This window comes from Sceloporus undulatus, chromosome 2, assembly GCF_019175285.1.
Source record: "Sceloporus undulatus isolate JIND9_A2432 ecotype Alabama chromosome 2, SceUnd_v1.1, whole genome shotgun sequence".
Lineage (NCBI taxonomy): Eukaryota > Metazoa > Chordata > Lepidosauria > Squamata > Phrynosomatidae > Sceloporus > Sceloporus undulatus.
In genome coordinates, this window is record NC_056523.1 from 80,123,511 (window position 1) to 80,138,328 (window position 14,818).

Consider the following 14,818-nt stretch of genomic DNA (forward strand, 5'->3'; position numbering starts at 1 on the left):
GTCTCTTGGGCTTAAAACAGCCCAGGCAGTATAAAGCCCAGGCAGTGTTTGAAAAAATGCTGAAATTTCTCGCATGGATGGTTATTTGGGGGAGGGGGGTGGAATGGGGATCTTTAGGGATGCATGCAGCCCACGGGGTACACTTTCCTCATCCCTGCTTTACTATCTTTGTTTTATGTGAAGGATCATATGTGCCAACCTCAGCTGTGAATTTAGCAATGAGAAGGCTTTGTAAATGTATGCACAACTTCTCTATGCAAGGGAAAGTCTAGGGTCAATCACATTCACAAGCTCTTCAAACAGTCTCTTGGCTTTGACCATGAAGTGGACAATGTCTGTCCCCTTCCCCATCTTATTCCTACTCCTTTCCAGTCCTATAAAGGCTAGGAATTTTCATAGTCCATTGTTAACTTTTGGCCTAGTCCTTTTAACCATAGGTAGATGTAGTCATGAGCCAGTGTAGTGGTTTGAACACTGGACTATGACTTTGGAGAGCAGAGTTTGAATCCCTGCTCAGCCACTGAGTGACTTTGGGCAAGTCACATTCTCTCAGCCACAAACAAAACAAAACAAAACAAAACAAAAAACCTGTGATAAGTTTGCCTTAGAAATGTTGTAAGTTGAAAATAGCTTGAAGGCACACAACAAGAAGATATAATCATATCCTAGGTTTAAGGTACTCCGTTTTGTTTGTTTTGCTAAGGGAACTCAGGTTTGGCATTAAGCAGAGATCATACAGATTAATTAGAGTATCTTTACGTGACCGAGCTATGGCTTGTCTGCAAAATCTAATTTATCATTTAAGAAGGTAGCTGAGAATGGGAAACAGAAACTTAGGAGCCAAGGGGAGGAATAGGTAGCTACTGAGGACTTAGCTTTGGAGGCCCATTTTAATTTCCAGGTACCAACAATCACATAATGGCAAAACCCCTTCTTTTAAAAAATCCAGGATCCCATATCCTGCACTTTGTAGCACATATAGATAATGTGTATCCTGAGACATATGTCTGAGTACAGTATCTTGGAAGGCTTTTTTCATATGATTCAACAGTGTACTAAATATACTAAAATATACTTCCCTAGCCACAAATAAAGAAAAGGTTTGTTATGGTGGATGAAAAATACTTTTGGAGTCTAGGCAATCACAGCTTTGTTACCCTTTGGCTCTACCCTACCCTATAGCAATCTCTGTTGGGAAGAAACCTACATCCAAAACTCAGCTGCAGAAGTTGATCTCATGTAACTACAAGGAACTTTCCTCGGATGCTGTGAACACAAATCAATCAGAGCATCCAAGTAGCCTGGAACAGTTCAGCAGTATCTTTTCCCAACAGCCCAAGAAAAAATCTAAGCCCCTGAAAGAGGAGAGGAGTCCTGAAGCAGCAGGTATATCTATGGAGGCTTGGCAAGCATCTCTTCCTCCCCTTCATGTTGCAGGGCCCAGCCACATGCCACCGCGAGCACAGACCCTCCAACCCTCTACTGTGAGCCTCCAGCAGACCACCAGCTCCTCCACAATCAGCTCTGTGCCTGGCCACCTCCGCAGATGCCGAATGAGGCTACATAGGAGCTACCGATTTTGTCGTAGGTGTTTTGGCTTCCGTACCTGATGCTGAAGTTTTGCTTTTGTTTCTACCTTTCTTGTTGAGAAAGATTTACTGTACAAATGCATTATAATCAGACAGTATATGTGTGTGCAATTGTGATTAGGTTTTTTTTTCTTCTTATTTTGGGTTTCTTTTTTAAATTAAGCAATGACTAGAAAGAACCAGCATGGTGTAGTGCTTTGAGTATTGGACCAGGGTTTGAATCTCAGCTTGGCCATGAAAACCCACTGGATGACCTTGGGCAAGTCACACCCTCTCAGCCTCAGAGGATGCAATGGCAAACCTTCTCTGAGAAACTTACCCCCTCCCCCACCAAAAAAAAACCCAAAAACACAAAACACGATAGGTTCGCCTTAGGGTCACCATAAGTTGGAAATTACCTGAAGGCACACCACAACAAGAGAAAAGATAAACATAGTTCAGAAGGAATGGTTTTAGGTCAGGGTTCCAGATTCCAGGATGAGAAAGTTATGGCTTAAATCCAATATACACTAGCGGATCAGACTTTCTTCCCCTCCCACACCTTAAAACAATGTACTTCGGGGAGGTCCTGAGCAGGTTTGAGGATGCAGTAAGGAGATATCAGCCTTTTTATAATGGAAACAGTTCTATGAAGAGAATGGCACTGATGGATCTCATGTTATATTGGTAGCAAAAAGGGCGAAGGTACATACCAGGAGCATTTGGTATTTTTGTGGCACTGCACTTATCCATGCACATAAGAGCCATGTTGGATCAGATCAAGGCCCATGTAGTCCAACATTCCATTCAGACTGTGGCCAACCAGCTGCCAGTGAAACATGACAACAGCCCCCTCCATCTGACACTCCCCAGCAGCTGGTATTGAGAGGCATATTGCCTCTGATCTCACCGCACTCTGAGCAAATCTTGCTAAGAAAACTCAGGCGTAGGTTTGCCTTAGGGTTGTCATGAGTCAGAAATGACTTGAAGACATGTGACAATTGTCTATGATACTGGAAGCAACATATAACCTTTTTAACTAGAAGCCACTGATGGCACTATGAGCCTCTATAAATTTATCCAGTTTAGTTCCCCCTTTAAATCCATCCATATTTACACCCATTGCTACTGGTTGTGATAGTGAATTCTACAATTCTGTTTATTCCAACTGCAATATTCCTTCAGTATCCAATCACTTTCATGGCTTTAGTGCAATGACGCAGCAGCGTTTACAGCCCAAGAAACCTTAAGAACAAGATCTTTGACCATTACGGATTTAGGTGAGGTGGTTTCAGCTGATGCTCTTAAAGACAGAGTGCAAGCTGTCCACTCTTAGCAAGGCCACCCCTGGAGCAAGAGTTGGGGGCAGGTAAGGGGTTCATAGCAGCAGTTGCTTATGCATATTTTATCATGAAGAAGCAAAGTTCAAAGAAAATAAACAGACAGTGAGTCCTGTATGTACTAGCCTGGGCACAAAGGACTCTGACAAATCTATAACCCTAGCTGCCTGTTATCACCTAGGTGTTAGAACCCTGGCAGGCAGAGAGAAAGAAAGCTAGTAGTCATGAACTGACTCTTAAAATTCCTTCACTTGAGATGTAGGTAGCTGAGATACCATCTTTCAAAATGGCAAACAGACTGAGCAAGGACTCAATCTATTTAATCTTGCCAGTGCCTCTGCATTCATTGTGACATGGAAAAGGCAGCACTGTGTATTTGCCTGTCAATGGATGTGGATGCTCAGTCCTCTTCTTTTTAACCATCTGACTCAGGGGTATCCAATGCTCTGCTGTAGATTCCTGCAGAAGGATTTGCCTCCAATGAGTCCAGGTGCAGCACTGGTGACTAGCTGCTGCTGTTACTGCTCCAGCAGCAAGACAATAGGCAGTTTATGCAGGAGATAGTTCAGCTAAATGTGCACCACGGAGTTTCACTGGAGTCACATTCTAGCAAGATGTTGAGGATTGTGCAGGGAGCGCCTGCCACATTTAATGAAGTGCGTGACTCCACTCTGTATTCAAGGTTATTCAAACCTCCAGTACGGTCCACCTTGAACTGCTCCTGCATAGAAACAAAGTGCCACATGTCATGTATATGGATCCAGAGTAGGATAGCAAAGAATGACAACATGGAACAGAGTATGAGTACAATTTGAACAAAAGGCCTTAAGCAAGCAAAGAGAACATTAAAGAGAAAGGCACAAGCTGAGAGCACTTTTATGACAAGGGGGAAATTTAGAATAATCAAGAGTTCTGGAATTCCACACAAATAATCCAGAATTACACAGCATCACACTGTTGAGTCTGTAAGCAAAGTAAGTTATGTAAGCTTCCACGAATTCACTTATGTAACAAGATTCACATTAGAAAGTTTCTGGAGCACTTTTGTGAATTTAGCAAATTTGTGTTCAATACTTTCCAGGCATCACTAGGAAGGATGCAGAGAATGCCACCTTATACATTGTTTTCAGCAAAACTCGCCCTCTACTTCAAAAATTTTTTCTATAAAGAAGCTGAAACTAATAAAATTCAACAAACACAAATGCAAAACTCTATATATTGCTACAAAAAAGAAATGCACACATATAGAATGGGGGATACTTGACCTGACAGTACTACATGTGAAAAAGATCTTGGGATTGTTGATCATAAATTGAACATGGCCTAGCAGTACAATGCTGTATCATAGGTGGCAAATGATATTTTAGCCTGCATTAATACAACCATAGTTTTCAAGTCAAGGGAAACAATAATCCCAGTATACTGAGCATTAGTTAGGCCTCATGAAGGGTACTGTGTTCATTTCTGGTCACATTTTAGGAAGGATATAGCATGTTCAGAGAACAAGGATACTAAGTTAAATGGAGAACAAAACATAGAAAAGGTTGAAGAAACTCAGCCTGGCGAAGAGAAGACTGAGTGGTGGCATGACTGCACCAGTCTCATGGGCTTGTACTCTGCTGCCCCAGAGAGTAAGACTCAGCCTAATGATTTTAAGTTACAAGATGGTAGATTTCAGCTGAACATAAGAAGGAACTGACAGAACTTCCTGATAGTAAGAGTAGTTTGGTCAAGAAACCTATTACATAAAGAGGTGGTGGGTTGCTTTCTCCGGATACCTTTAAAAATAGGCTGTTGGGGGATGCTGTAGCTGGACTGAATAGGAGGTTGGACCCAATGGCCCATGGAGCCCCTTCCAATTCCATAATTCTACGTGGATTTAGGAGAAGAGAGAAGATTTCCTAAATTCTATACAGTAGTCCCCCACTTATTTGACAGGTTAGGGACCAGAACTGTGTCAAAAAGTGGAAATAGTTGAAATGTGGAACCCATACTATATAATATATTACTGTATAAGCATAAATAGAAATATGACTATCTGTACAGTGCTGTATTATAAGCACACAACACCATGAACGACTTCTACAGTATACAACACATAGACTGAACGAAAAGATGACACCAAGTTAAAAAAGAAAAAAAGTGTGGTCACAACAGTGTCATGCAAAGAGCCATCTCTTTTCATACATTCTGTGTATCATATAATGTAGAAGTCATTTGTTGTGTCGTTGTGTGCTTATAATATAGCACTGTATAGGTATTCATACTATTTGTGCTATTATTTGTCAAAAGAGCAGACCACATATTGAATAAATGGGTTCTGGTAATAATTTAATAGTGTCACTGAAAAGTGGGCAACACCTGTACCTAGATCTGGATTCTCTGTCACATTCCATAGGCCACACTGTGCAGTATAATCATACCATTATTGGAGCTCATGATTGAAAATTAATAATAGACACTGCTTTACAAACATATTAGGGTTGAGACAAAACAGCAAGGGGAAAGGTATGCCATGTTTGCTTATGTACACATAAAAACCCTCCCAATTTTGAAAGGAAGGGGTAACTGAATAAAAGGTGTGTTCCCCCCCCCCCCCGCCGCAATGTGGGGTGCATGCTGAAGGGAGAGGCATCTTTTGATATAAATCTAGATGCCTGCCTCTGCCCTGGCATCTGGTGTCCAGTTCCACTGTGTGTTGTAGTTTGGGCATTTAGTAATTATGTTTTTAAAAAGATGATATTGTAAATTACCATATATACTGTACAATAAATTGAGAAATTTATGCCCCAAAATTGACCCTAAAATCCTTGGTCAACTTATATATGAGACAATACACTAGTACTGCTCAGAAAGCTCCTAAAACAAGCAAGCCACGTGCCCCATTTTTCTGTATGTGTGTGTGCGTGAAAGAGGTTCCCAGTCCAATCTGCAAGGCTTGTCTTCCCATGGAAAAATCTCCACTTGCTTCTCTCCCCAGTCCGATGTGCAAGCCTCCTCTTCCCATGGAAAAATCTCCCCATTTAACTCCACTTCCTTCTCTCCCCAATCCAATCTGCCAGGCTTCTCTGCCCATGGAAAAAACACTCCATATAATTCCACTTGCTTCTCTGCCCAGTCCGATTTGCAAGGCTTCTCTTCCCAGGTAAAAAACTCCTCATTGAATACCACTTGCTTCTCTTATCAATGCAATGTTAAAACCTCTCCTCCAGCACCTGGGAATTGGTGGTTGGGAGAGGTCCAGAGAGGTCCTTTCTTATAGCCCCCTATGTTTTACCCTCAACTTATCCATGGGTCATATCAAAATCCATGATTTTGACCCTGAAACCTTCCCTCGACATATACATGAGGTCGACATGTACACAAGTATATACAGTACTCTTTCTTTAATATGCAGACCTGTAGAAGTTCTATGAGTTTCTGGCCATACATATATATCTCTGCCCTCTGATTATTGGGGAGTTATACTACTGACCAAGACCACCACCTAAAGTATGTGCTAAGTAAAAAGCACAGGGCTCCATGGAGTGCCAAGGTTATTTCTGCAGCCTGCCACAATTCCCCCAAATCTCACTGGAAAAAAAAAATCCAGTTAAAACTGAATGTCTTTATTTCTGGAGGCCTCCAGGAGAAATGGCCTTTCTTTATAATAGAGTAATTATCACCCCATCCATTCCTAAAAGTTTTTTTTAAAATGTCATAAAATGAAATGGACGGCCAGACGCTTCCTATTCAAATATTTTGGAGTGCCTTTTGGGGCCTGTTATGATCCGCAGACAGTCCTTGGGGACAAAAAACGGTTTCCCCTACTAACCGAAGGTGGCCACTCCTTTCCTAGATTACAAGGTAAAGTCTACCTAAAGAGTAATAGGGGACTTAACTGCAGTGTCATGAGGCCAGTCCCTGCACAAGTAAAGCAACATCTCCCAATTGCAACACACACACACACACACACACACACACACACACACACACACACACCCTTCATCTACTTCCCATAGAAGAAACTCCCACCTGCTTCTGGGAAGCAATGCGCTTCTGGTCTCTCTTGCGCCAAGCTGGGTCATGCAAATGTTGGAATGTCTTATATCCACTTGTAATGCCCAAGGGCCGGAAGAGCTGAAATAATAATTAAAAAGGAACAGTTTGCACGAGTTACTTCCCTGAGGTCATAAATCTCTGAAAAATCACAAAGTATAGGAGAAGATCTGCCTATGTCAAATCTGTCTCTGGGAAATGGAGGAAGAGTTTGATGGCAGACCCAGACTCAAAAGACTGGAAGTTATTAGTTATAGAGGCTGGGTTCCTAGTGGGTAACTATATTGGAATAACTTTGCAGGTGGCAGCATAGTAGGTGGCAAAAGAAAAGGGCTGCAGATGTAACAATGGCAGAGGACAGTAGACATGACAACATCATTGTCAGGTGGAGAACTGCCCTCCACATGACAGGCACTGGAGAAATACCCTACTCAGAGCTGGCAGCCTTCACTTACTCATACAGAGTTCTTCTATCCTCCTTTGCTGCTGCTGTTTCACAGACCTGGAAAAAGCATAGGGAACTAACAGCCAAATAACGAGTTACCTGTAATTACTTCCCCCAGTAATGAAGATGTAACTAAATTATAACTGAAAATTGGGTGAAGGATTTCACACTTTTTCTGGTATAACTAACATTTTAACAGTTACTTTTACAGTTAATTTCTTCCTAGAATGTGGAGTTACAAGAGATTCTGCTTGCAAAGGAAGGCTTTTGTGTTGCTTATCATCATCAGTATCTCCACTACAACTGGGTGGGTTTTGATTTCAGAATTTGCTCCCTATGTAAACGCCTGAATAACCAGTCTTTCTTTATTTCTGCATGGATGCACAGAAGCTAGATTGTTGTACTGTGCTATTTTTCATTGTTTCTTTTTGGGTACAGCACACAAATTGAGTTTTTGTTGACATGTCTTTCTCTTACATTTGAGTAAAATGCACAAAATTGCAAAAATGGGTGTCTGAGCCAGAGCTTGCAAATAATACAGCATAAGTGACATTGTTACCTGTAAACTGTTACATTTTTAAAAAGTCATGGATGTGCAATAGTATTACATTATTAAATAAGGTAACATATTGCAGTCGTTACTTTTTAGGTGGAATTGTACCATTTTCTCACAATTTTAAAAGAGGCACTTTGAGCAAAATTTCATGTGCTCTCTTAATTTTCTGGGTTAAAAGAAAGTTTTAAAATATCCCAGAATGGAATACCTAACAATCAATCAATTGTAAAATTAATGAATTACTTTTGGGGTCTTTGTTTTCATATATATAATGAATAGATTTTTTAAAAAGCAACTTTCTAAGGTCTGTCTAGACTGAAAACCTAATTTCCAAAGCCCCCAAATTCCACAGAGAGCCATGCTGAGTCCTTACTTGAAGTCCAGCTCCTCTAATACGGCGATAAAATTCATCATCCTCTCGGCCCCAGCCCCAAAAGCGGTTTGACATTCCATTACACTGAAACAACAATAAAGAAGTGGTTAATTTAAAAGTAATTTCCCTGCAATTAAACTTGAGGCAGAGGCTGTGAAGTGTGCTGCTGTCTGTACTGAGAACCAGCTGGCACAACTACTTCAAAGCAGCGACATCTTCAGCATTAAGGGAGTAGAATTTTCTATATCTGAAGCCAGTAAATGCAAAGTACAGCTCTAAACTCTTAAGCAACTAGTCTGACAATATGCATCCACTAAAATTTCAAGAACAGCAAATGTTTATTCTTTCTGGAAAAAAATCCAAAATGTACAAATACACTTACCATTCGAAAGTGCTGCTTGGTAAGCAGTAAGATGCCACCTACATAGGTGCTATAGTGATAAAGAGGATGCAATTCAGGCGATGCCACATGGAAAGGTCCAGCAGCTGGGAAGCTATAGTCCAGTTCCTCATTGAGAGGTAGCAAGTCCACATCATGCATGGCAATATAGTCCGTGTCATTTCCACTTTCTAGGAAGCCCACGTTGATCAAAGATGCTCTGTTAAACCTGTTCAAGAGACCGAAGCAAATAGGTTGAGCCTGAGTCATGAAGTTTTAATCAGCTACCTATGTGTCAGAAGTCTGTCCAATGGCAGAGGTAGGAAACATGCTGCTCTACATGTTGGACTGCAACTCCTAGCAGCTCCAGGCATAGCCAAAGGTAAGAGGCAGTGGAAAATGCAATGCAAAGGCCACATGTTTCCATCCTGTGTGGTATGGTTTGTACCACTACTGACCAGAAGATAGAACAAATGCACTTTATTTGTGTGCATATTTTTAAGGTTATTTCTCCCCTCTGGGACTATGAGGGATCTGAGGTGAAAAAGCACAAGACACAAGAAGACATACAACTAGCATACAGAAGCAAAATGATGAACAAATAATTTTTTAGAGCAAAGCTACCTTCCCCTTTGCAAATTCAAATTACACTCATTATTTATCATTTTCTATGTATTTTCTATATGCATCTTGAAACCAGGAGGATTTTATTAAAACCACACATGCTGAATAAACCAATAGATGGTCAGTCCCTAAATAAGAGACTGACTTGGGATCCTAGAAACATTGCTTGGAATTTTATTTAAGAAGTCAGGTAATACCTGTTATAATTGAGTTGGTTAAGCAGCCACTTAACCTACTTGAAACTTATTTCATTATAGTAGATGGATATTCCACCTTTCTCCTGGAAAGAGACCTAAAGCAGCTAACAGATAAAATCAGTTTAAAACGTTACAATAATTTTTTTAAATTAAAATGATCTTGCTAAACAATATACAATTGCATTAAATATTAAAAAGAATAACAACACCACTCCATATAAAAGCCTGCTTGAACAAAAGCAGGCCAGTCTAACCTCCTGTGGAAGGGTGTTCCAGGGGGTGGGAGCAATTACTGAGAAGGCTCTCTCTCGTGTCCCCACCAAGTGAGCCTGTGATGATGGTGGGACTGAGAGAAAGCCTTCCCCTGAAACTTTAGAATTCCTACAGGTGTGTATGGGGTTTTTCAGATAGTCTGGACTCAAGCCATATAGGGCTTAATAGGTCATGACCAACTGACATGTGTGGAGAAGGTGTACTCTGTAATATCCAATGAACAGTCAGTTAGCTGGTTTTATTGCACAACATCTTGCTCCTATCTAAACAGCAAGCATTTTGCATGACTGATACAGACACTATTGTTGTATACCTGCTGTTCATGATTACTATCATTGGCAGAATCATCTTAATTTTTTTTTATTTTTCAAAACATGGATCCATATACCTACATAGAATACAAATGTAACTTTATTTCTTACACTGACCCTCCAAAAATATGAAAGATAGGGAATCTAAATAGAGAGGGATAAGGAAAATCACAGATGAACAAGTGAACTGAGATATAGAATTGGAGGAATGATAGTGCATACTTCAGAGGAGACAGAAAATGAAGGCAATGTAGTTAAGCACACTGAAACCCATCTCATATTTTGCATCTTAATCATTTTAGAAAAACAAAAGAAAAACTCGACATGGATATTGGAAACAATGTTAAATATATTAAAAATGAAATTAAACCCAAGGTCCAAAAGTCAAACCTATGGGGTGTGAAAAGAATCCAACCCAGACATTACATGGTTGGAAAAATATATACCTTTGTGACAAACTGTCACAAATAAATTATTATTTATCCTTATAAATTAACTGAAGGAAAAAATAGTTTCAAATTAGAGCTGCCAGGCTATGTTATACACAAGTCTGTCTTAAAAAGAAACAGTCACTCCATCCCCTTTAAAAAAAAAAAAAAAAAAGAGAGAGAGAGAGAGAGAGAAGAAATTAACATTTGACAATGTCAGAATCAGGGAATAGCAATGGTACGTACTTCAGTGGGGAGGACAAAGGAAGAGCCAGTAAAATCTAGGAAAATTCCTAGATGTGTTATTTTGCAATAAATGTTTGAGATATTTAGCAGTTACCCAAGATTTACTTCACTAACAGGAACATCAGATATAAACTCCAGCTTGCACATCTCTCAGATGCAGAAAAGGGTACTTCTCAGAAACAGGGAAGATCTCTATTTCTGTTCCTTCTGTGCTGAGATCAAAGCCATTCTGAGAAGGGAATGTACAAAATCTAAGATAGACAATAAGTCAGAACACAGAGAAAAAAGCAGAGCATGGGCTTTGCATTAACCCATACCTTACAGTACCTGTAATGATCCACCTGGTTAAGTATGAAGATATGATGGCGAATTTTCTTCCTACTGAGGAAACGATGCATGTGGGGCACAAACGTAAGCAGCTCCTCAAAGCGCTCCCGAAAAGGCACCAGTATTGCTAGGCGGTGGGGCCCCCATGATGGGTCATCAGGAAGCTGAGGTAGAGGTTCAAAGGTGCAGGGTTTCTGAGGCACTGTAGCCTCCGCTCTTCGGCCTCTTGTCATATCTCCTGAGCAGCTGAGCTGTAGCCACAGCAGGGAAAGAAAACCCAGCAACAGAGCAACAAAGAAGAGCTGAAAGAGAGAGCATTTCCAGGGTAGGATGCTCAGTGGCCGACAGGACCTGAAGCAAAATCAAGGCGATACAACACAATGAGGCATGATAAGGGTAACCCAAGCACAAAAGAGGGAGATGGACAGAAACAGTTTTAAGGATGGCCTGCTATCATAGGGATTGCCATTCTACAGGTTGTCCTGCAATCATAGGGATTGTCATTCTTCTGGCTGAGTATCCCTTATCCAGAATTCCAAAATCCGAAATACTCCAAAATCCAAAATTGTCCATATAGGTGCCTGAAATAGTGACACCTTTGCTTTCTGTTGGTTCAGTGTACACAAACCTTGTTTCATGCACAAAACTATCAAACATATTATGTATAAAATTTCCTTCAGGTTATGTGTATAAGGTGTATACGAAACATAAATGAATTTCACATTTAGACTTGGATCCCATCTCCAAGATATCTCATTATGTATATGCAAATATTCCAAAATCCACAAATATAAAAAATCCTGAACACTTCTGTTCTCAAGCTCTGGCGGCATGGTGTTTATACACTGCATGCCACCAAAGTGCATGGAAACCAGTTTCCAGCTGTGATGGGGAGGAAAAGCTCTTTGCCACTCCTTTTTCAGCCGGCAAAAAAGCAGACTGCGGCTACGGTGTGCAGTTCCTGCAGCCCCAGTCTCCTTTCAGAAGAGGTGGTCTATTTTGTCCCTGGCATCTATGCATCTGGCATGAGGTTTTTCTACCACCTGGAATACTGTGTCCAGTTCTGGGCATCACAATTCAAAAAGGATGTTGAGAAACTGGAGCGTGTCCAAAGGAGGGCGACTAAAATGGTGAAGTATCTTGAAACCATGCCCTATGAGGAATGGCTTAGGGAGCTGGGAATGTTTAGCCTGGAGAAGAGAAGGTTAAGAGGTGATATGATAGTCCTATTTAAATATTTGAAGGGATGACATATTGAGGAAGGAGCAACATTGTTTTCTGCTGCTCCACAGAACAGGATCCGTACCAATGGATGCAAACTGCAAAAAAAGAGATTACACCTCAACATTAGGAGGGACTTCCTGACATTAAGAGCTGTTCAACAGTGGAATATGTTTTTTCAGAGAGCAGAGGAGTCTCTTTCTTTGGAAGTTTTTAAATAGAGGCTGGATGGCTATGTCTAAGGGGTGCTTTGATTGTGAGTTCCTGCATGACAGAATGGGGTTGAACTGGTTTTCTCTTGTGGTCTCTCCCAGCTCTAGGATTCTATGATTCTACCTTCCCCAGCATCACTGTCTTTTCTAATGAGTTGTACCTTCTCATGATGTGGCCAAAATACAATAGTCTCAATTCAGTCATCCTGGCATCCAGGGAGAGTTCAGGCTTGATCTGTCCAAGGATCCAATTGTTTGTCTTTCTGGCTGTCCATGAGATCCTCAGTGCTCTTCTCCAGCACCACATCTATATACGTTGATTTTCTTATCCACTTTCTGCATTGTCCAGCTGTCACATCCATACATGGTGATGGGGAATACAATAACTTGGATGGCTGCCCTTCCCATTCGTAGTCTTCTTCTGATTTCTTGATTGCAATGTCCGCTCTGATCAATGTTTGATTCAAGGTATGGGAAACCTTTAATTATTTATTTAATTACTTTAATTTTATTGTTATCTAGGTTGAATTTATATAAAAACTCCATAGTCATTATTTTTGTTCAAAACTTATCTGAGTGGAAAATAAACTTTGCTGTGGCTCAGAAACAAATTCCAATGTTTGAAAGAGAAAGAGCTCAGAGGGATGACAATTGCTGCCTCCAGCTCTATTATTCTGGCTTTCCCCTCAGTACTCATCCTGTGAAACATCTTTGGACAAGTCACAAATTAGGCTTGGCAGACTTAAAAATTTGCACACCTGCTGAAATCCCCTGTTCTAAACAACCATCAAAGGTACAAGAGCCCACTCCAGTTTTCATTCTGGCAACCCAGACTCACAATGCTTTCCCACCAATTCTTAGCACTCAACTATTTATGTACCCATTAGCAAGGGAGGTAACCTTACTTCCCAACTATTAAGAGCCCATCATCCTGCTTTTTTCTCTCCATAGCAGGGTGACCAAAGGTTCTCTTTTCCTGGACATGTCCTACATTTCAACCTTCTGTTCAGGAGAAGTTTCAAAATGTTCTCTATTTCACAGAATCAGAGTTGGAAGAGACCGCAAGGGCCATCCAGTCCAACCCCATTCTGCCATGCAGGAACTCTCAATCAACGCACCCCCTGGGACCGATAGCCATCCAGCCTCTGCTTAAAGACCTCCAAGGAAGGAGACTCCACTACACTCAGAGGAAGGAGTGTGATCCACTGTTGAACAGCCCTTACTGTCAGGAAGTTCCTCCTAATGTTGAAGTGGAATCCCTTTCCCTTGAGCTTTCATCCATTGTTCTGGGTCCTGTTCTCTAGAGCAGCAGAAAACAAGCCTGCTCCCTCCTCAATATGACATCCCTTCAAGTATTTAAACAGGGCTATCATATCACCCCTTAACCTTCCCTTCTCCAGGCGAAACATCCCCCGCTCCCTAAGTCTCTCCTCACTAGGCATGGTTTCCAGACCCTTCACCATTTTGGAGCATGGCTAAGAAGTGTGGACTTAAATTTCTGTGAGTGTTTCCAGCTTTTCATTGGTCACGCCCTCCATTTTCTTCCTGGAAGGTCCTACACGTTGCCCTACTTTGCAGTAGTCCGGTCCCTCTGCTCTATAGCCACCACACCATGACTGCATCCACACTAGAGACACAACCCGGTTTGGCTCCGTTTTAACTTGTTGCCTGGCTCTTTGCTATGGAATTCTGGGAGTTGGAGTTCTGGGAGTTGGGGCTCAACTCTGGGCCCCACAACAAACTCCAACTCCCAGAATGCCAGAGCCTTGAGCCAGACAAGAAGTTAAAGCGGAGCCAAACTGGGTTGTTTCTCTAGTGTGGATGCAGCCTTCTCCTCCAGCAGGGCTTCTCCTCTGGCTCCCATCCCTGGCCTGCCCCAAACCTTCCTGGGCCCCCTCCTCCCAGCCTCCTGCTTACCCTCCTCCCGGGCGTCGGTACATGGCAGGCTTGCGCCTGGACGGGAACATCCCGCCGCTTGGCCGGGGAGGACTCCCCGCCCGGGACACGTTGGCTTGAACACACACACAGTCCGTCGGCAAAAGGGCTCCCCCACAGCAGAAACGCGCCCCTCACTAGAGGTTCCGCCTCACTTTGGTTCCCAGGCGAAGGCGCAAAGGGGCCTTAAGTGTTCCTGGCGGGGCTGGGAGGGAAGACTCATTGAATCCTAGAGTTGGGAGAGACCCCAAGGGCCACCTAGCCCCGCCCCATTCTGCCATGCAGGAACTCTCAATCAAAGCACCCCCAGCCAGCCTCTGTGTAAAGACCTCCAAAGAAGGGGAC

The 14,818-nt window shown here is 41.9% G+C and overlaps 2 protein-coding genes across 5 annotated transcripts in view; one reads left to right on the forward strand and one right to left on the reverse strand.

Moving 5' to 3' along the window:
- The window catches only part of LOC121922892 (rab11 family-interacting protein 2-like), a 7,285-nt gene extending 5,658 nt beyond the window's left edge, over positions 1–1,627 (forward strand). Inside the window, exon 5 of the mRNA XM_042452820.1 lies at positions 1,183–1,627. Coding sequence (XP_042308754.1) covers positions 1,183–1,610 — 428 coding nt within the window. The 3' untranslated portion in view covers positions 1,611–1,627. The remainder of the gene's footprint in view (positions 1–1,182) is intronic.
- A 1,073-nt stretch (positions 1,628–2,700) lies between these two features.
- On the reverse strand, positions 2,701–14,570 carry B4GALT7 (beta-1,4-galactosyltransferase 7). 4 transcript variants are annotated; one of them, XM_042454376.1, is made up of 6 exons: positions 14,456–14,570; positions 11,106–11,456; positions 8,703–8,928; positions 8,321–8,404; positions 6,923–7,027; positions 2,701–3,629 (listed from the first exon to the last, which is right to left on the reverse strand). In XM_042454376.1, exons 1-6 carry the CDS (start codon positions 14,503–14,505, stop codon positions 3,474–3,476), a joined length of 972 nt encoding a protein of 323 aa, XP_042310310.1. In that variant the 5' UTR covers positions 14,506–14,570; the 3' UTR covers positions 2,701–3,473. The 4 variants fall into 4 exon arrangements, with proteins under 4 accessions (XP_042310310.1, XP_042310311.1, XP_042310309.1 ...); XM_042454377.1 differs by having other exon boundaries at positions 11,106–11,407; positions 14,456–14,564; XM_042454375.1 differs by lacking the exon at positions 14,456–14,570 and adding an exon at positions 12,700–12,858.
- Positions 14,571–14,818: the final 248 nt, after the last annotated feature.

What these genes read in the sequence shown, in the direction of transcription:
- B4GALT7 (XM_042454375.1), bottom strand. Translation starts at nt 12,845, where the DNA reads ATGTGGTGCTGGAGAAGAGCACTGAGGATCTCATGGACAGCCAGAAAG. An exon ending in TTTGGCCACATCATGAGAAG is followed by an intron (nt 11,457 to 12,699) that starts GTACAACTCATT and finishes ATTTTGCTTCAG; the next exon opens with GTCCTGTCGGCCACTGAGCA. An exon ending in GCATTGCTTCCCAGAAGCAG is followed by an intron (nt 3,630 to 6,922) that starts GTGGGAGTTTCT and finishes GTTTCTATGCAG; the next exon opens with GAGCAGTTCAAGGTGGACCG.